At 37.8% G+C, this 22662-nt stretch overlaps 1 protein-coding gene and 1 long non-coding RNA gene across 2 annotated transcripts; both read right to left on the bottom strand.

Annotated features, from left to right (window-relative positions):
- Positions 1-1868: 1868 nt before the first annotated feature.
- LOC137952872 (uncharacterized) lies at positions 1869-2370 on the bottom strand. Its single transcript, XR_011112330.1, has 2 exons — positions 2329-2370; positions 1869-2232 (listed from the first exon to the last, which is right to left on the bottom strand). It is a non-coding gene; the product is annotated as an uncharacterized lncRNA (long non-coding RNA).
- A 107-nt stretch (positions 2371-2477) lies between these two features.
- Positions 2478-4321, bottom strand: LOC137953545 (very-long-chain aldehyde decarbonylase GL1-5-like). Its single transcript, XM_068800970.1, has 7 exons — positions 4165-4321; positions 3776-3995; positions 3303-3678; positions 3078-3185; positions 2779-2979; positions 2598-2696; positions 2478-2516 (listed from the first exon to the last, which is right to left on the bottom strand). The coding sequence occupies exons 1-7, from the start codon at positions 4319-4321 to the stop codon at positions 2478-2480; spliced, it is 1200 nt and encodes a 399-aa protein (XP_068657071.1).
- Between the last annotated feature and the right edge of the window lie 18341 nt (positions 4322-22662).

Here is a 22662-nt window from a genome sequence, read left to right as displayed (position 1 = left end):
TTGAACGAAACTTTAAATCTGAATCATTAGTGTCCATTACAAAGGTGTTTGAACAGTTTTCGAAGTTTTTGTTACAGAAAAAAACTGAATAAAGGCTGGAAGAAAGAAAATATTCAAACGAAGTTCAAGTATTTGGACAAGTTTTAACACCGGAGGGTTAGTAGAGAAAAAAAGTGTTCGAACAATTTTTTCAGTGTTCTAATAATTATAATATAGAAGATGAACAAAAACTTAAAAAAGGCAAAAAGTGTTCATACAAATTTCAAAACTCATGAAGTCACTGGAGCAAAAGTGTTCAAACAAAAAGAAAGTAGAATAGAAGCCTTCCTAGAAGCAAAATCTAGCCTAGAAATTTGTAGAGGAAGATTTTGTGCTTTGATATGGCTAAGATAAAAATTTATAAATGACAACGAAATTTATCATCTTTTTATTAAAAAAAATGGTGGATTTTACTAAAGAAAAAGATCTAGTTTGGAATGATAGAAAATTATTTTTTGAAGTGATTTTCTACCTTATTTCAACTAAAAAGGTAAATCACAATAAGGAGAGATTCTACCTATACTTCGAAGTCTGTTATGGAGATCGGATCTAGTCCCTAAATGCTCAATCTATCTTAGTTTTTGAAAAGTTAAGTGCACAAGTATTTTGCTATAGATATTTGACTACAATTGTTATTCTTTGATTGTTAAGTCATTTTGAATGCTCCAACAAGTTTCTTTGAGCCTTTATTTTCATCTAAGAAGGAGGCGTTTTTAGAACAATAGATGGATGAAAAGTGACCAGGTTTGACTCGAGAGGAAAATAAAAAAATAATTCCTCCATTAACATGATGATTAAGGAAACTTTAGAAAACTCCTATAAGAAAGTTTAGAGGTGCAACATAATGATTAAAACTTTCTAAACATATACTTCTCATATAAGGCAACTACCAATTTGCCAAGAAGATATTCAAGAGATATCAATGAAAGGAAAAAGGAAAAAAGACATACACCAACTTGTTTAATTACAATTTTATGTCATCTCTATTAAATTTTTCCTTATTTACTAGCTATGTCACATTTACACACATGGGTGTCTCTTAACAAATTTCAACATCAATGAGCAAAATTATCTCAAGGCGTACTTTTTCTAAAAACATTAACTTTAACTGGAAATCATGTGACCTCCATTTCAGAAGGAGATACGCCTCATTCAGCAAGGTAGATCCTAATGTCTCTTACTAAGGTGAAAGCTAAATCTTGGGAGAGCCCATGTCTCCATTTTGAGTTTACCAAACTTAATGATAGATGCTAAACCGTGAAGGCGGGACCAAAGATCTAGGTAAATATCCAGAGAAACATGTCTATGGTTGCATCATCAACAGATACCACTTTGAAGAGGAAAGTTTTGATGCCAAGGAAGCCAGTCTCATCCTCAGATGATAGATGGACTCCGGGGAAGTTGGATGGATGAGATAAACCAATTGTGGAGCCTCTTCGTGTCCTTTGAGAGTATTTTCATATAGGGCATCCGATCAGATAACCTTTTGATGAATTTTTCTTATTCATTTTCATCTTGAAACCTTTAAAATCCGTGCACAAAGGCTAGCTAGTATGTTCATCTCTTAGCCATAAAATATTTTTGAAAACAAGTAAAAGTTTTTGACACTCAGATATTTTCCCATTACATTTTCTAATTTCTTCAAACTTTTCTTGTGAATCATGTGACCTATCGGCTTTTAAAGATTTAATTTCTTTTCTAAATCTTTTAGCTTGAAAATGTAAAGTCAGAATTTGACTAACAGATTGAGGACCATCAATTATTTGAGTATAGAACAAATTTGCAGACCTCTTTTCTTCTACTATTTGCATATCCCAAGCTGGGTGAGCTTTAATTTGAACTGTCTCACAAAAATTATTATTCATGAAAGTCATCGAAGCCATTGTAAAACCTAACAGCCCTTTCCAACTATGGGCATTAATTATGAAAACCCCTTAAAGATTACAAAAACATGCTCACTTTAAGGGATAAAACACAGCTTCTTCATCATTATTAGCAGTTTTGATTCCTCACTGGAAGTACATTGAAACCAGGATATCAGAGGGGACGAAATCCATGCTGAAGTGCAGCATTCCATACTTTATCAGCATTCAGCAGCTGTTCTTCACCACACTCATGGGTATCCCATCCCTCCAATGCATGAACAATGCCTGCTACACGACATGCACTCATAACCCTCCGAGGAAGCCAATTCTGTCACATAACATTCGTAAATTGTAAATTATATAGAAACTTACAATAGAAACAGTTATTGAAACTATCACAGTTAAGTAGAAAGAGTTAATTTACCTCGCAGGCATGCATGTTTTCAAGATTCTTGGGGACCCTCATAGCTGGATTCGTCTGGTAGAAACAGTCCTTCCTCAAATTCTTTACAGGGAATTGTGAGAAGGGAATGAAGCTTGCACCCTTGGGCGCTTTCTCTTGTTCCTTATCATTCAGCCCATTTCCCACCAACCATACCTGCAGAAGTAGTCCTACAGTTTCAATCTTCTGTCTGCTATTAAATGAACACGTTGGACTGTCAAGTTATTAAAAATCTGAATAGGTAACATTACCTTGGCATCATAGTAATCTGAAAGGACCAAATTACTCCAGAACTTTGCCGGTAATCGTCTTTTCAGTTGCTGGTGTTCAGATTTACAAACCGTGGAAACCTGTAACATCTCATGTAATTCATAATTATACCATATAAAGCTTCTAACTGATGGTTTGTGGAAGTGTGTTCAACCAACTTACCTTTATCGCTTTTTGGCACAATCCAAGGACTATGGCATGACAAGCTTTTGAAAGCTCTCCTCTCATTATAACTTTATGAGTATCTTGTGGAATGCCATTTAGAACAACTGCAGCTACCAGTGCTGTCCCATCTACTAATCTGACTTTGAGTTTTGGGTGCTTTTGGAGATAGAGCTTGCCATTTCCGTTTAGTTCCTCTGACTGCAGACAAAAAAGAATCCAGATTTATCATTTTAGTTTTTCTAATGAGCACTTGCCAGTAGGGAGAGGCAGGGAGAAGGATGGTGAATGATTGTTGCCTGATTAAGAAGACCCAAACTCATCACTTTGACCCCTTCACGGTCTGCTTCCAGTATGGCTTTCTCTATCATATTATTGATTGAATCTCTGTGCCATGATAAATAATACTGCAAAACATAGACAGTCAAAACCAGTATATATACTATCACCTTCAAATGAACACAAGAAAAAAGTATAGAGAGACGGCTCATTCAAAATGGTAGATGGAGATGTCTCTTACTTACATGAAAGCTAAATCTTGGTATAGCCCATGTTTCCATTTTGAGTTTATCCAATTTGATGGACTCCACTGTGAAGGTGGAACCAAAGATCCAGGTAAATATGACAGACAAACATGTCAACGGTTGGATCATCGATAGATACCACTTTGAAGAGTAGGGTTTCGATGCCAACGAAGCCAGTCCCAGCCTCAGGTGATAGATGGACTCCACGGAAGTTGGATGGGTGAGATGGACCGCTTGTGGGATCTCTTTGTTTCCTTTGAGAGAGTTCTTATGAAGAGAATCCACTGTCTTGTCTACCGTACCATACAAGTAATCGTACAAAGGCATGAAGAGGGAGTAGTTGGTCCGGAACTGGGTATGGTGAAGAGAGTGAAACCTAGTCAGGAAAATTCATTAGTTTCCTTGAATGAAAAATTCTATCTATGCTTTCATTTCTTAAACTTATAAAACAGGCAAAGGTTGAAGAGACTCACGATGGAGTATACATCAAGTACTTGAGAGGGGGGAAGAATTTGAAGACCCAGTTGGGAACAAGTTCAAAATTACAGTGGCCCATATTATTCATGAAATCTATGTATGTCAGGTAAATTATGGTTGCCAGATGTGAGTTTGTTCCAGTGAACAACATCGCCAATTGTGGTATCGAGAAGAGTATATAGTAAGATACGATTTCCGCGAATGAATGAATCACAGCTGCCATATGTCAAACAGTATTGAAAAAGTTAATTAAACTGTGATATCAAAAGTAATTTGAAATGGCACTCTTAAGATTGGGTTTGTTCACTACCATGATTCATTGGTCGGCAGCAAGCCAGGACACAAAAATGATAGAAGATGAAAAGGATACGAGAAAGGTTCTTACATGTTATGGGTTCTGTTACAATGGAGGAATGGTGGTGGGAGTGGTATCGTGAGTACAGGTAATGGTGGTGGAGAGCTCTGTGGAGCCAGTAGTAGAGAAACTCCACCGGACCTATGTGAAGCAAAATAGTTAAAATGATCCCATCTGCTCTCCACATGGGTAAGTGAGACGCGCCTGAAACGTATTGAGTAAAGGTGTAGTAAACAAGGCCGGTCAGTAGTATTTGATCATCCCCGCCATGTATTTGTCCAAATTTCAGAGAATTAGTTAAGAGATATAAAGAGAAAAAGCGAGAGATAAAGAGAGCAAACCAGTTTTCTTCTCTGTCTACTTGCTCAAATTCAATGCCTTTATCAACTATTTTGTGTTTGCTCCGAGCTGTTTGGAAACGAGACAGACTAATCCATATTTGGTTATGCGCCCATCGCCAAAGTAGGGTTGGCAAGATGAGAAAGTTGGTCAGATCTCTCTTCTCTTCTGGCTTTGTCACCCAACTGTATATGCTACTAGCAACCCATGGAGCCAAAACCACGTACTTCAACCACACCAATATCAAAACAGAGAAATCATCAGCTTTAATCCTACTGGTTTTAAGGAGAAAACTAGAAAGTAGTAATACCTTGAAACTTCCAAGCATCTGCCATGGCCATGCAGTGAACAGCCCAGGCTTGGTTGGCATTGTTATCTGGGTCTCTCCGAGCTGCTCATTGCATGGGTGATTTCCAATTTATAGAACAACCCAGGATACCTTTTCCACCGTTGATGATGCTTTCTTGTCCGCGCACGACTCTTTAGCAGTTTCCATTTGTTTTTAAATGCTACGAACGAATGCAGTCAGTAAAATATAAAGGGAATTTGACCGGAATACGGGTTTGAAACAACTTATTTATGAAAATAATGAATATCTCAAATTATTTACAAAACTACTGAACTTTGACCGGTCTACTGTATATGTAGATAGTCAAATACGACACGTAAGCTTTGACTGCTTACAAGTCGCCCCGTCATCAGAGCGGTACCGTAGATGAACACAAAGGCTGCCACATCATTATTATTTACACGTCATTACATGATAAAATTTTGAATAAATTTAAAAAAATTTAAAAAATAAAATACACTTTTTATTACCTTATATCTAAAATAAAAAATTATTAAAATTTTAATAAACAATTAAAAAAATAATTCTTACTTATTTAACACCATTTAATATCAATTAAAATATTTATTAATTAAAAAAATTATCTTTATACTTTTTATTACTTTATATTTTAAAAAATAAAATAAAATAAGTAAAATATTAGATTTAAAATATTTATAACGAAAAAAAATCTTACTCTTAAGTCTTACCCACATATTATCGATTTAAAATATTTAAATTAAAAAATATACAAAAAGTTATTTTAGAGTTTAAAAATACAATTTATTTGTATACTTTTTATCACCTTATTTAAAAAATAATAATATTTACAAATTTAAATATTTATAAATATAAAAAATCTAGCTCTTACCCATTTATTATGGATTTAAAATATTTATAAATTTAAAAAATCTTACTCTTAAGTTTTACCCATATATTATTGATTTAAAATATTTATAAACTAAAAAAATATTCAAAAAAATTATTTTAGAGTTTAAAAATACAATTTATTTGTATACTTTTATCACCTTATTTAAAAAATAATAATATTTATAAATTTAAAATATTTATAAATAGAAAAAATCTAACTCTTACCCATTTACTATGGATTTAAAATATTTAAAAATAAAAAATATACAAAAAATATATTATAAAGTTTAAAAATACAATTAATTTGTATATTTTTAATGACCTTATTTTATAAATAATAAATTATTAAAAAATGCATTAGTTAATTAAAAATCTTACAACACCTTTTAATATTAATTTAAAATATTTATTAACTAAAAAAATATGAATATTTAAAAATATGATAGAAACATTGAAGCAAAAATGTTAAATTGTGGTCAAGGTACAAGAGAAAGTAAATGTTATACAATGACGTCAAAGAGATTGTTAATGGGAGCCATGACGTCCTAACATATTTGACATAGCTTCAAAAGACTGAAATTACATTTCTTGAACCATGTTATAGCACACCCAATTTTTCTAACAACCTTCATAAAGGACGAACCAAATAGACTCAAACTTTAAAGCAAAGCCAACATAAAATTTATTTAGCAAGATAAAATTATGCATTCAACAAGTTTAAAAGTTATCTCAAGTCTCAATAGCCAAAGGTACACCTAGCTCATTCATCATCATAATGCTCCTTTTTCTCATCATCAGAGTCATCCTTCTGCCAAGTAGTTTCATCAATAAGAGAAAAATTAAAATCTCCCTGTAACTCTCATCTGATATCATTGCATGACTCCGTGCCTAATCTACAAAGCCATTCTGGTCTGTCTCCGAGTCTATCCACCCATTACCAATTTGCACACAGTTTTCAATCTTTTTTTCTTAATTTGAAAGCTCTAAATATGATCAATGGAAAGTCGTATATTAATAAGTAATTTTACATCAAAATATCAAAGAATATTAAAATTCTCATTCCACTCTTTTGTCTGATTATAACAAAGGGCCTTGCCTCGGTCTTTGTCGGAACAACTCTTCCTTCTTTGTTCTGAAAAAGAAAAAACACATTGAGGTATGAAAGTGAGGGACCATGAAACTAGCACGACTTCCATTACAAAAAAAGTTAAAGAGAGAGAGAGAGTACTCACCTTTTACAGTGTTATCGCAATGAAACTCATCGACTCTAGTTATGATGTTTAGCCATTTTCTCAAGACAGTTTTCGTCCATGATGACTGAAAAGGATCAAATTCAAGAGAACATACTTATATTTCCTACCAAACAAACAAAGTTGTGGAGTTTCTGAAATTCATTAAACTGAAAACACAAAGACAATTACCTTCTGGTATCCACTTTAACTTGTTCTCATTTTTAACGCTCAAAAAACACTAGCCAACATTTCCTAAAACAAGACAAACCTTACAAGCATTAGTAACTATCAAAATATCCAAAATCCTTTTCATTTGTGATTCACCTCCATCATAACTATCAAAATATCCAGACTTCTCCTTCAATTTTCCATTGTATCGACAGAAGAACCCAACAACTGACGCCATATTATCTATAAAAACTACATACATTAGTAAGAGTTTATTTATGCAAAAAATGATCTAAGTTTTAATTTTTATGATTAGTCCTAACAATGCAAAAATACACCTAAATCCAAATTCACCGAATACCCCTGGTAGAGCCCCATATGACTTCGCAGTCACTACGAACCGTACCTCATCAGTGATGGGGGTCGGGCTTCGTTGGCTAATGGACGCCTATGCAGGCAACTCAGCCTAGTTTGAACTAGACCCAACTTACTCTTAATCAAATTCTCTACCCATCCCTAGGGACACATGGAAACTCAATAAAATATAGACAAAAAAAATACCATGTGGTGGTTATGTATAACACCCGAATCTCCTCACCACATGGCAAAATCATTCCTTAACACTTCAAAATTATTCAACAACATTCTACAACATTTAAAAATTAATCGAACTAATTCTATAACAGATGACTAGTCCTAACAATGCAAAAACACACCTAAGTCCAAATTCACCGAACACCCCTGGTAGAGCCCCATATGACTTCGCAGTCACTACGAACCGTACCTCGTCAGTGATGGGGGTCGGGCTTCGTTGGCTAATGGACGCCCGTGCAAGCAACTCAACCTAGTTTGAACTGGACCCAACCTACTCTTAATCAGATTCTCTACCCATCCCTAGGGACACATGGAAACTCAATAAAACATAGACAACCCACTTTCCATTACCCAACCTACTATTAATCAGAATTTGTACCCATCCTAGTAACTAGGGCAAACATAATAAAACAAAAAAAAATAAAAAAAACCCATGTGGTGGATATTTATAACACCCAAAGCTCCTCACCACATGGAATGATCATTCCATGACACTTCAAATTTATTTAACAACAACTAGCAACTAAAAATCCTGCAAATCTTATCTCAATAGAATAAAATGCAACTTCATAAATCAAAAAATTAAACGAAATTAACTAAAATTAAACTAGCAACTTCAGAAAATACAAAAAATTATACAAAAAATCCATAAACTAAAATTAAACTTTACAATAATTTTAATTTATCTGCAATTGACAGAAATTTCATTAATATAAAATAAGAAATTAAACAGTAAATCACAAAAAAATAAATACATTAATTAAACACCTAAATTCAAATAAACATTATAATTAAACACAGTAATTAGATTCAATTAACAAACGCCCTAAAAAATCACCCTACTAAATCGGCTTCTGAAATTCAAATTGGGGTTTGGAGGGTGAGTAGGGCTTCGGTTTTGAGAAAAGGGGCGGCTAGAGAGTGAAATAATAGGGTATTAAGAGAGGGGGCGCAAAGAGGAAATTATAGGGTTCGATTTTGAGAGAGGGGGCGACGAAGAGATGAAATGATAGTTTTCAGTTTTGAGAGAGGGGGCAACGAAGAGATGAAATGATAAGTTTTCAGTTTTGAGAAAGGGGCGGCGAGAGGATGAACAAAGGGGAACGGAGAAGAAGAAGAATGAGAGTTTGGGTTGAGGCGAAGAGAGAGCGGTTGAGAGGGGGCGTCAAGAGCGAGGGAGAGGCAGAGTAGTGGCAGCAGGGGAGCGAGCGGCAACAGGGGAGCGACGAGAGGCGAGGAGACAGATCGCGGAAGAGATTAGAATGAAAAACATGTGAGGGCTGATGTGGCGGGTGCTTACGTGGCCCTTGATGACATGGCAAAAAGAAAGTAATATAAAATGATGTGGTAAGTTGCATGGCAGATGACGTGTTAGTAATGATGATGTGGCAGCTTCTGTGTTTTCGTTCTGATGATGGGGCGACACGTAAGCAATCAAAGCTTACGTGTCGCCTTTGACTGTCCACATATACAGTGGACCGGTCAAAGTTCGGTAGTTTTGTAAATAATTTGAGATCTTCGTTATTTTCATAAATAAGTTGTTTCAAACCGGTATTTTGGTAAAATTCCCAAAAATAAAATAAAAATAAATCATTTTCTGGAGTTCATCTGAGAACTGTAATCTCCTTGTTCTTCCTCGAAACCCAGCTAAGATTGTCCAGATTTTAATTCAGCACGAAATCGTTAGATGCCAAATTGACAATATTTTCCACGTAAGTTATAAATTTTTGTGGCCTTTATCTTCTCTAATTTTTTTGTGAAAACGCTTGGTTTGTCTCATCACTGCTGGGAAGTCTTCGCGGTGTATCTGCATCCATGTAATGAAGCATCTCAGGCACAGATAAGAGACGAAGACAGTTGGGTGTTGAAATGTATAGCTGTATAGCGTGATCGGAGGAAACTGTATAGCGTGATTGTTTCCTCCGATCCCGTGATTATATTCTTGATTCTATTCCTTGATTTTAGGATCTAAATTGATCTTAAAATCAACTTGTAATGTATTATAAATAGCCTCCTAAACGGAGAAGAATAAACTCATCGGAAAACCATTCGTTCAATCTCTGTTATTATTTTCGGTTCTCTGTTTTTACATGGTATCAGAGCAGGAGAATTATCCTCTCTTTTCCGTTGCAGAAATTCGAAGCTTAGTGCTCCTGTAATCGCCGAAGGAGGAAGCCGGAGGAAGAAAAAAAAATCTGTCGGAGTTGCAAAACTCTGTTTTTTTTTCTGCAAGTCCATATTCCGGCTGTCCCGACACCAAAAGAACGTCGCCGACGCCGACGACGGCACCACCACCCTGTTCCGACTGAAGCCGATGCTCCGCTGCCATTTCCGAAGAGGAAGGCTGACGTTGCCGACAACGAAGACTGCCGTTGCCGAAGACGAAGCGTTTTACGTAGTCGGAATCACGTCGCCGACGAGTGCCGACGAGCGCCGACGACGGCACCACCACCCTATTCCGACTGAAGCCGACGCTCCGCTGCCGTTGCCGAAGAAGAAGGTTGCCATTGCCGAAGACGACGGTATTTATGTTTTAACTTAAGGCACTGTTCATTTATTTTTCTGTCGACCCAGACCGACGGGTCGATCGAATCGAACCGAACCGGTCTAAAGCCGAACCGGATCGGACCAGCACTGGAGCGGACCAGAATTGAATCCGCCCAGATCGTACCGAACCGGACCAGATCGAACCGGACCGGATTAAAAAAAAAAATCAGATCGATGGCCACCAGTACAGGCGCATCCACTGACCTTATCCCATCACCACAGATTATAGTCCACCAAGATAATTCTGCGTTTCCAACTAGAATTATCCTCGATGAGACCAATTATTCCTTATGGTCCCAACTCATGGAGATGCGAATTGGCGCACGCAACAAAGCTGGATACCTCACCGGCGAAACAAAAAAACCAGCATCTGGTGATGCTAATCTTGGAGCATGGATTACTGAAAATCAAAGAGTCAAAAGTTGGCTTATTGACTCCATGATTCCATTGCTCATGCAGCGATTTATTCGCCTCTCCACTGCCAAGGAGATATGGGAAGCAGTATCAAAAACATTCTATGATGGCTCCAATGAAACTTGTATATTTGAGCTAAACCAGAGATCTTTTTCTACCAAACAAAATGGTAGACCGTTACCCACATACTACAATGAACTGGTTACTATTTTCCAAGAGATTGATCATCGAACTATATCTCAGGAAGGAACAGTCGAAGGGCTAATCTAGTTGCACTCTGCAATGGCTAGGCTTCGGGTTCATATTTTTCTCAGTGGGCTTGACTCCGAATTTGATCAAGTTCGTGGAGAAATTTTGCGAAAAGATCCTAAACTTGATTTGGAAAGTACATATGCCTATGTCAGACGCGAATATCAACAGAGACAGACAATGGGGAACTATCGCCCAGTCTCCGAGAACTCGGATATGTTGGTCAACCAAAACCGACAAGGATCATCAAGCAGTCGGAACCCTCAATCCTCTGGCAAAGGTAACAATCGTGTATGTATTCACTGCGAAAAAAAAGGACATTCACAACACCGGTGTTATGAGATTATTGGCTATCCGGAGTGGTGGGATTTCTCCAAAAATCCCCGTAACAAGACTGCTGGGAAAGCTATGGTGACATCCATGGAAGAGAATCAGGAGTTACCTACTGCAAATGTTGCCCATCCATGTATTCTCGATAATGCATTAGTATTTTCTGTACATTCTAAGAATAGACCTTGGATTATTGATACAGGTGCATCCGATCACATGACAAGGGATCCCAGTCAGTTACAATCCATCCTACCTTCTCCACAATCTGTTATTTCAACAGCCAATGGTAGTACCTCTCCTATTACTGGGGAAGGATCTGTTATCTTATCCAATAATCTGACATTAGATACTGTCCTTGTGGTTCCCTCTCTTGAATATAACCTTTTGTCTATTAGCCAAATTACTTCCACTCTTGCTTGTACTGTAACGTTTTGGCCCTCATTTTGTGTCTTTCAAGACATTCTAACCCGGAAGATTCTTGGTTATGGTGTTAGACGGGGCAAACTCTACTATTTGGACTTGACAGAGAACGGGGGATCGAAAATCAGTCAGACACATCAAGCTAGCAGTGAAGATAATGCTCAAACAACTGTATGGTTATGGCACCGACGATTAGGCCACCTTTCCTTTGGTTATCTTAAGAAATTGCGACCTCAAATTTTTTCAGGTTTGACTGATGTGCATTTTCATTGTGATACATGTGAATTGGCTAAAAGCCACCGTATTGCTTATTTCCCGAGTTTGAATAAAAGTTTCGAACCTTTTGCGGTTATTCATTCTGATGTTTGGGGTCCAGCCAAGATTCTCTCTATTTCTAGAGCTCGTTACTTTGTGACATTTATTGATGAATGCACTAGATTGACTTGGGTATCTCTGCTTATCCACAAAAGTGATGTGTGTCTAGCCTTTCAGAAATTCCATACAATGATACATACTCAATACCAAAAGCAGATTCGTGTTTTGCAATTTGACAATGGTACTGAGTTTGTTAATGCTTCTCTCGAAACTTTTCTGACCACTCATGGAATTCGTCACCAGACTTCTTGCACCTATACTCCCCAACAGAATGGATTGGCAGAAAGAAAGAATAGACAACTTTTGGAAGTAGTACGTGCCTCTCTTTGGCATGAACATGCCTCGATTTTATTGGGGTGAAGCTATCACATCTGCTGCCTACCTCATCAATCGAACACCTTCTAGCGTACTGGATTTTCACACTCCTCTACATAAGCTGCAATCCCTGATTTCAATTCCCCATCTTCCGAATCTTGAACCCCGAATTTTTGGGTGTACCGCTTATGTTCATATCCCAAAGATCTTGCGAAATAAACTTGATCCATGTGCCAAGCGATGTGTATTTGTTGGCTACTCTGATCTTCAAAAAGGATATCGGTGTTATGATCCACACACCAACAAGCTCCATGTGACTTTAGATGTCTCCTTCCATGAATCAGTCCCTTATTATTCAGGGGGAGTTTCTTGGACATCTCTTCAGGGGGAGAGTTCAAATAAAGAGAATGTTCCACATGAAACTAACGGAGATGTTGAAAGAGGTACCAAATTTATTGAGTTAGAAGCGGTGAATGAATTTTTTAAGTGTCATGATGTGCAACAAGACTGTGATTCAGTAATTTCACCTGAAGAACCCCCAGAGTTGCCCCCGTCTGCACCAACAGCTGAAGAATCAACCCAGAATGTTCCTCCTCAGGTAAATACGAATCCTGTGTTTGATGAGTTTATTGAAACATGTCTTCCTACAGAAAACATAACCTCTAGATATCCACAAAGATTGAATAGGGGAGTTCCAAAAAAATAGTATGAACCTGATCTCGAAGCAAAGACCAAATACTCAATCAATAACTATGTGTCCTCCCATAGGTTGACTAAATCATATGCATTTACTGTTGATCAATTATCCAGGGTTTCTATTCCTAGTAATGTGCAGGATGCATTAGCTGATCCAAAATGGAAAAAAACGATGAATGAAGAGATGGAGGCTCTACAAAAAAATGCCACTTGGGAACTTGTTCCCCAACCTAAAGGAGTAAAAATAATTGGATGTCGATGGGTGTTCACATTGAAACTCAAACCGGATTGAAGCATTGACAGATATAAAGCTCGGCTAGTTGCAAAAGGATATACGCAAAGGTATGGGATAGACTATCAGGATATTTTTGCACCAGTAGCTAAGATCAATACAATTCGTATTCTTATATCTATAGCAGCAAATCGAGACTGGCCTCTATAACAATTTGATGTTAAAAATGTCTTCCTCAATGGAGACTTAGAAGAAGAAGTCTACATGGAACTACCACCAGGTGTAAAAAGTGGTTCTTTGTCTCAAGGTAAAGTTTGTAAATTGAAGAAGTCATTGTATGGGCTGAAACAGTCACCTAGAGCATGGTTTGAGAGATTCTCGGCTACAATGAAGGAGATTGGTTATAAACAAAGTAACTCAGATCATACTTTGTTTATAAAACACAAAGAAGGAAAGGTAACAGCATTAATTGTATATGTTGATGATATGGTCGTGACAGGAGATGACCCAGGTGAAATGCAAGCTTTACAGGAGTATTTAGCTACTAAATTCGAAATGAAGGATCTCGGACAACTTAAATATTTTTTGGGGATTGAAGTTGCAAGATCGAAACATGGAGTCTTCCTTTCACAGCGAAAATATGTGTTGGATCTTCTAGCTGAAACCGGAATGCTTGAGTGTAAACCAATAGAGACGCCGATGGAAATGCATCATAAAGTCAGAATTCTTCCAGATCAAATTCCAGCAGACAAAGGGCGTTATCAGCGATTAGTTGGAAGATTAATCTACCTATCCCACACAAGGCCCGATGTAGCATATGCAGTAAGCGTTGTGAGCCAGTTCATGCATGCACCAAGTGAAGAACATATGGAAGCAGTCTATCGGATCTTGAGATACTTAAAGAGTACTCCAGGAAAAAGGTTTGTTATTCTCAAAAAATGGTATCTCTAGTATTGAAGGGTATACAGACTCTGATTGGGCAGGTGATCGGACAACCAGAAGATCCATGTCGGGTTACTTTACTTTTGTGGAAGGGAATCTTGTCACTTGGAAAAGCAAAAAACAGAAGGTAGTATCAAGATCAAGTGCTGAAGCTGAATTTCGAGGTATGGCTCATGGTGTATGCGAGTTGTTATCGATACGGAATATACTGAGAGACTTAGGGATTGAATACGACAAACCTATGAATCTTCACTGTGATAACAAGGCAGCTATCGTAATTGCACAAAATCCAGTTCAACATGATCGCACTAAACATGTTGAAGTTGATCGTCATTTCATCAAAGAGAACCTCGATGCAAAGATTATACAATTTCCCTTTATTCAATCTGCGAGTCAGATGGCTGATATGCTCACGAAGGCAGTATCAGGGAAAGCATTTCATGGTATAATTGACAAGTTGGGTTTGACTGATATCTATGCACCAACTTGAGGGGGAGTGTTGAAATGTATAGCTGTATAGCGTGATCGGAGGAAACTGTATAGCGTGATTGTTTTCTCCGATCCCGTGATTATATTCTTGATTCTATTCATTGATTTTAGGATCTAAATTGATCTTAAAATCAACTTGTAATGTATTATAAATAGCCTCCTAAACGGAGAAGAATAAACTCATCGGAAAACCATTCGTTCAATCTCTGTTATTATTTTCGGTTCTCTGTTTTTACATTGGGCCTTTGGCAATAATTGAAAGGGCGGCAAGCCGGCGAGAATCAATTCACCGAGTTCTCGGCATTAACTTTCACAACAGGACTCTTAACTCATAAGCCATCGGGACACCTATCCTTTGGTGAAGAAAGAAAGGGACTAGCTGCTAAATATTTTCCACATAAGTTATAAATTTTATGACACCAGCCATGAAGAGGATTCGATTATCGAGTCTTCACTTGATAAATGGGAGAAATGTTTTTAGAATACGCACTTCCAATGCACCAGACCATTAAAAACCGTCTTCACGGCACCTGAGACGAATACCTGGAACTCAGAGATTTGATTCTCGCCGGGAAGTCTTCACGGTGTATCTGCATCCATGTAATGAAGCATCTCAGGCACAGATAAGAGACGAAGACAGTTGGGCCTTTGGCAATAATTGAAAGGACGGCAAGCCGGCGAGAATCAAATCAATGAGTTCTCGGCATTAACTTTCACAACTGGACTCTTAACTGAACCTTCATAAGCCATCGGGACACCTAACCTTTACTGAAGACAGTATGGGACTAGCTGCTAAATAGCTCTCAAAGTGATCGTGTAGGCATTGGGGACTGACACAAATGGTTCTAATAACTGTTATACACAACTTTTATTAAGGTACAATGGGGGTTGGGATTTGCAGAAAAAAAGAAAAAGAAAAGTGAAGCCTCTGAAAATAGGACTCATTCACGTTAATGGTTTCTACAATAAGGAGAACAATCACATGATCTACATAATTTTTGTTTCAGAAAGTCTGAACCCGTATAATGTCTTCAATCACCAGTATTGCTTCTCACTTTTCCACAGTTGATTCTTTATTAATTGAGTTCCAACACAAGGAGGCTCAAACAACTCCCTGGAGAATTTAACAAGGTTTGACCATAAAATTCTAAGGTTTTCTTCGACATCTCAAGGTACTAGCCTCCTATAATTTCAACATCAATCCGCAATTCAAAAAATCACTAGACCTCATGACGGGTTAGTGAACACCTATCTTAGCTTTTGTGTAATTAGGTTGGTACAAGACATTGTTAAGGAATACTCCCAGGTAGATTAGTGAGTACAAAGATCTTGAGTGTAATAGTTGGGAAAGAGATTTTCTAAGTTGGCTAATCATTTTGGGATGAGCCTTGGACCCAACTTCACAGACATGACCAAGTCTCAACGTGATTCATCTAAGATCAACTTAATTCAGGCGACTAGACCAAGACAAGAGGTGCCTCAACAAAATCTATTATGATTCATTGAGTTCCTAAGTCACCTATTTTATCACTCTACTAATCTACACAAATTGTATTTGAGTTTGACTATGAAACTCGAGGTAATAAAATTTAGAAATTTACAAAAAAAAAAAATATGAAAAGAAATTGGTTAGAATATTAAATAGAGTAGGAAATTTAGGAAATTTTACCAACAATTTCCCCAAGACTACTAATTTAGATTTTAAAATGAAGGCACTCAAGAATTTAGAAATGTTGGCAATATGGGAAGTTTTTTAAAAAGCTATCAATTTGGTATGAAAACCAGGGCCTAATTGTTGTGATCATAAAGAATCAAAATTCCACAAGTTAGAAACTAAATATTTGAATCAAATCTAAAATCAATACACATGAATAATTAGTTTTCAATGAAAAACCCTGGCGAAAGTACTTCTTGAATTTTGATGGCATTAGCACTTTGAAAAATCACTTGGAAACACTTGGGAGCTTATAAATTTGTGTGAGCAACTATAACATAGAAGTTTGAGTAGCGTTTGATATATATATAACATATTTTCTAATGTGAAGTTGGATCCAATGCCCATCCCATGATGACTAACCAACTTAAGAGGTTTTTTTTTTCCAACAAATAAACTCAATATCTTTGTACTCACTAATCCATGTGGGACTATTTCTTAACACTCCTCATCACATGTGGATAATTTGGGTGGAGGCCCACATATGAGTACTATGATACCATATGAAGTTGTGTTGTTAAAAAAATTAGCCATTATGAGTGGATAACGTTATTATTGGTATTTTCTAAAAATAGGTGAATCCTATTTTTTGTTGTAGAACATGCTGGTAGGTCACTTACAAAATTTGGAGACCTATGACCATTAGAGAAAAATTCAGAAAAGTTGAATTTCTATAGCAAGGGTTCGAATCCATTCCTTCCAACGGTATCATTTTGCAATCGAATCCACCCCTAGGTTTGGATCCATATGCGTCTGCTTCCTACATGGATCAAACCCATCATTTGTGCTAAAACTTTCTATAACTCTGGTTCGCTTCTTTTTGTTGTTTTCATCCAAATTGGGTGAGTTCAACTATGAGTTCGACTCCTACAGTGTGTATTTCAGTCTTCTTGGGATTCCCATGTTAGGGAAAACTAACCGATGACAACAAGACAAGTAACAAGTTATCTTGCACGACACTTTATTTTACGTGGTTCGACACATTGCCTACGTCCACGGGAGCTGTAAAAGATTTCATTTCAAATCAATTGAGGATCACAATACAATAGGGAGACTTATCTGTTACAGCAGTAGCATCATCCAACTGTGTCTCACAACAACGACATTGTCTCTCACGGCAACGACTCCTTGCTGCCTCTGCTAGCAGCCCCTGGAAAGCCTCCTTGCTACCTCTTCCAGCAGCACCTGGAAAGCCTCCTTGCTGCCTCTGCCAACAACCCCTAGAAAGCCTCCTTGCTGCCTCTACCAGCAACCCCTGGAAAGCCTCCTTGCTGCCTCTTCCACAAGCACCTGGAAAGCCTCCTTGCTGCTTCTGCCAGCAGCCCCTGGAAAGCCTCCTTGCTACCTCTACCAACATCCACTGTAAAGCTTCCTTGCAGCCTTTCACTCACAGCGGTGCACAATGACACTATTCAACAACAGCGCCGCTACTCGAACCCTCTATCCAGCAACGACAAGCCTCCACGACTCTCTCCTTTCCGGAAAGGGCAAGCCTCCACGACTCTCTCTTTTCTAGCAACGGCCACAAACAATATATTTGTTCTCTGCTCAGTCGAGTCCCGAGTTCTTCCGGCAACAACGTCGAACGGGAGTTCCTGCAACGGCGACGACAACGGCGTCGTCCTTCTTGAGCCCTCTCTCTTCTGAGTCCCTCTCTTCCGGTGTTGTTACCAAATCTCAGAGCACCCTTCCGGCGACAGTTCCGGGTCTCAAAGTTCCTCTTCCGGCAACAACGCCGAGTCCGAGCTCCTCTCTCTACTTCCGTTGCGCAGCTCCCACTGACGCCGATACTACTCTGTTCCGCAGCAGCGTCAAAGCTTCACGCTATTTCTCAACAACTCTCTGTAAGTCCCAAGGGAGAGAAATTAAATCATGAGGGAGATTTTAATTTCTCCTTGAGAGCAGCACACACCGTTGAAGAACAAATGGCAAATACCCTCCATGTCCCTTGGGCCCACCTACTTGAGCCGTGTGGACCAGACTCCACCAGTCAACATCCCACTCTCTCACTTGGGTTTGAATCCTTCTTTACATGTTTCTTATAGTCCTTGGGTTTGAAGACTCCTTCCTTATAGGATTAAATCCAATGAAGGGTTCAACTCTATTTTTGAATCTAAAACTTTCTGTAAGTGGGGTTCACATCCTTTTTGCTCTTTTCCATTCAAATGGGTTTGAATCCACACCTTGATCCAATCCATTTGTAAAAAATTCTGAAAATGCTTTCTTTTCAGCAAAATTCTGAAGCATTAATGTAATATGTATTTATTTGTTATCATAAAAATTCAGGTGCTTGGGGACATCTCAAACCACTTCATTTAAAACTCTTAATTAGACTCGCTTACTTAACTTAAGACTCCTACGACAACTCTACTTTTACAAATCCCACACAAGGGCAAACTCTTTTTACAACTATTGAACTCTTGTAGGGGCTGACCTCTATGGTCAATCAGATCTCTTCCCTTCCCTAATCTTAACTCACCCCACCTGAGAGCCTCTTTGCTTGAACATTTATGTCGCTCATGATCCTAGCTCCATCCCTGCTCAACGCTATGTTTTAGCTTATTTTAAAATAGTTAATATTTAAATATTGTATTAAATGTATAAATTGTCTTCATCTCCATATATTTTATGTGATTATGTTTTGGTCCTGGGGTTAAGTACATATGTCTTCACCTTCTGACAGGCCGATCATTTGGGTAGTATTGGCTAGGTGCTTAACATTTGGTATCAGAGCTAGCGCTACGTCACGAGTCCGAATCCCGAAGGGGGCGACCTAGCGGAAGGGGCGACTAGAGTGTGCTTTCCGCACCTATGGGCCACCGCTATAAGCGAAAGGGGTGACCTGAGTGTGTTCCCGCACCATGGGCTGTCACTAGAGTTGGTCGTTGCAAGTGGGCCGTCGTGGACGTAGGCTCTCGCAAGCGTGGGTGTGATGTTATGGTCCTGGGGTTAAGTACCTATGTCTTCCATTCCTAATAGGTCGGTTTTTTGGGTAGTATTGGCTAGGTGCTTAACAGATTAATTAATGTGGCAATGATAGTTTACTATTAAGTTACTTTAGCAAATATTATGATAATGTAATTTAATATTAAAATTGTGTTAATAATTATTATAAATGTTAAATCATATTGTAAATACAAGTACTCCAATATTCCAAATATAAAATGACTATAATATTATTTTAGTGATACATAATTTATATTCTAATAAATTAATATTAATTTAAGTTTCTTTGTGATGAAAATAAAACATTAAATATTAAAAATTATATTGTGTTGCAATATTGAATACTGAACAATAAATTAATATTATACTGTTTGATATTATAAAACTAAACTAATAAAGCATCTAATATTGAATAATTATTAAATAATTTTTATTAATAGATTAAATATATTATATTAATATTAAAATTTAATATTAATGTTATACCAAATATTAAATATGAAACATTATAAATTAATAATAAAAATAAACACAAATTTTATACAAGTAATATCACTAAAAATTAAAGATGAATAATTTTACTTATGTGAGGTTGGGTCCAAGGCCCATCCCAAAATGACTAAGTTAAGAAACTTCTTTCCCAATTAATAAACCCAAGATCCTTGTATTCACTAATCCATGTAGGACTACTCTTTGGCACTTTTCCTCATATGTAGGCCCTCTTTTGTAGCTCTACATGTGGATAATTTGGGTGGAGACCCTCGTATAAGTACTTGTTTTGATACCATGTGAAGTTGGGTCCAAAACTCATCCCAAAATGACTACCTATGTTAGAAAACCTCTTTCCCAACTAATAAAACTCAGATATTTATATTCACTAATTCATATAGGACTATTCTTTAACAATTTATATTACATTAGTATTATTTTAAGTTACTTTGTTACATTAATATTTAAATTAAATATTTAGTGATTTCCTAAAAATCCAAGATAATTTGATTTTGATTTGTTAAGTCTGAAGATCAACTGACAGATGTATTTTAAGTTACTTGTTACATTAATATTTAAATTAAATATTTAGTGATTTCGCTATGTTTAAGCTTACTAAAAATATTAAATATAATATAGTTTGAAGGAATGACTATTTAAAAATCTTTACGCAGTAATTAATAAATTGTATTAACTATAATTCATAATCTAGAATCCACACATTTAACTACGAACAAAAGTCTGTTGTTAAATACAATATGTTTAGTGACGAATATAGAGCTTTGTTAGTACATGTTAGGGATGAAACTAGAAATTAGTGATGAATCTAATCTTTCATTTTCAAATGTCTTAGCTGGATATTTTTTTTTAAATTCCTGGAAAAGGTCTGAATAATAAGCAGTCATATTTGTTGTTAACTACTATACGTTTAGCAATGAAAGTTTAGATGATTTTGACTTTTTGAAACTAACAAACACAACAGAAAAACGGGTAAGTCTCGGGACTCATAGAGAGCATTCGGAAGAAGCTCGAGACTCTTGGCGCCGGGAAAAAAACAGAGGAAGCTCGGGACTCTCGGCACCGAGAGAAGAACAGAAGAGGCTTGAGAAACAGAGAGGGCGAGCAGCTGTGAGAAAAATAGAGTAGCTCCGGACTTGCCAGAAGAGAGAAGCTCTCGGCAAAAATAGAGGCTCGAGAAGGACAACATCATTGCTGGCGCTGCAGAGAAAGGTCTCTTTAGTCGACGCTGCAAAGAAGGGTCTCTATGACTTGATGCTGGGAGAAACAGCAGGGCTATGTACTGCTGTGAGAAATAGCGTGAAGGTTCACCATTGCTGCCGGAACAGAGCAGGTTCGGGTCTAGGAGTTGTCGCTAGAAGAGACTGGCTCGGGTTTCGGTGCTGTCGCCGGAAGAGACTGGCTCGGGTCTCGGCGCTGTCACCGAAATAGGGACGCGTCCAGTGCTGCTGGTGGAGGCAACAGGAAGGCGTTTTGATGCTGCTGGTAGAGGCAGCAGGGAGGCGTTCCGGTGATGCTGCTAGTAGAGGTAGCATGGAGGTTTTTTCGGTGATGCTGCTGGTAGAGGCAGCAAGGAGGCATTCCGGTGCTGCTGGTAGAGGCAAAAGGTGCTCACAATGACTATACCCTTAGGACTACACACTTAAAAAAGAAAAAGGACATACACCAACTTACTTAATTAAAATTCTATGCCATCTCCATTAAATTTCTCCTTATTTACTACCCATGTCACTAGGGGTGGCTTCGAACCGAGCCGGCTCGCTAGCGGCTCGTGTTCGGCTCGATTCGATTCGTTTTATTTCGAGCTCGAGCCGAACTCGAACTCAGAAATGGGCTCGTTTACGTTAACGAACCGAGCTCGAGTAGAGTCAGGTTCAGCTCGTCGGCTCGTGAGCCGACTCGTTAATTTAACGAGCGGCAGGATCTGGAAATTTTCGGGAGTCTCACACGTTCTCTCTCCCGCCCTCGCTCTCTTCTCTCCCGAATTTTTTTTTTCGGTCTCTCTCTCTCCCTCGCTCTCTGTCTCCTCCTTCCCTTCTCTCTTCTTCCTTCGAAATTCCCTCTCTCAGCCTTCATCTCCTTCTCCCTCTCGTCACCTATGCCCCTTCCGCCGCCACCACACCTAATCCTTCCCCCCGCTAATCGTCTTCTCTGCCTCTCATCGTCGTCGCCGTCGACTCCCATAGCGTCGCCCTCACCTCGTCGTACCCTAACTAGAGCGGCTGCTCTGGACCCTCTCCCGTCGTCGTCACCCCCTACCACCGCCTGCTGCCGCCGTCAAATCAGCTGGCCACCGCTCTCGCCGGAACGGGAACCCTCGGATACCTAAAGTTCGGAGACCTAAATTGAGGGGGGGAAATTATTTTCCCCCCTCGACGCTCCGTCCCGCACAACGTGCGAACTCGCACGTGCAGTTCACACATGCGAGTTTCGCACATGTGATTTTTATAAAAAAAAAAAAAAACTTGCAAATCCTATTCTCAGCCTGTTTTTCCTTGGACGATGCAATAATACGTAAAAATATAGTGTGTTAAAGTTAGCATTTGATCAAATTTTCCTGTTTATTTTTTTATTTTTATAATTAATCATGTACACAGTTAATTGGCTCACGTAATAAACTGCAATCATTAAATAATATAATATCTAATTTAATTAATTAATATATTAATTTATTTTAATTATACATTAAATTACTTATTTGTGTTGTAATCATGTTTGTTTTACCTAATTTGGGGTTTAAATATTATATTTTAATTATGTATACTATTATAAGTTACTTATTTTCTTGTTTTTTATATTTTTCTTATTTTGGGCACTAACA

Source organism: Aristolochia californica, unplaced genomic scaffold, assembly GCF_029961685.1.
Source record: "Aristolochia californica isolate CCGP_79_NKW_82.1479 unplaced genomic scaffold, dmAriCali1.0.hap1 SCAF_16, whole genome shotgun sequence".
In the NCBI taxonomy this organism is placed as follows: Eukaryota; Viridiplantae; Streptophyta; class Magnoliopsida; order Piperales; family Aristolochiaceae; genus Aristolochia; species Aristolochia californica.
The sequence above is the reverse complement of the archived record's forward strand: the minus strand, read 5'-3'. Positions and strand labels throughout refer to the sequence as shown.

Excerpts from the sequence above, each read along its gene's own strand:
- LOC137953545 (XM_068800970.1), bottom strand. The coding sequence starts at position 4,321 with ATGTGGAGAGCAGATGGGATCATTTTAACTATTTTGCTTCACATAGGT. Across the intron at positions 2,697-2,778 it reads TGTGCCAAAAAGCGATAAAG|GTTTCCACGGTTTGTAAATC; the intron begins GTAAGTTGGTTG and ends GAGATGTTACAG. Across the intron at positions 2,517-2,597 it reads CAGATTACTATGATGCCAAG|GACTACTTCTGCAGGTATGG; the intron begins GTAATGTTACCT and ends TTGAAACTGTAG.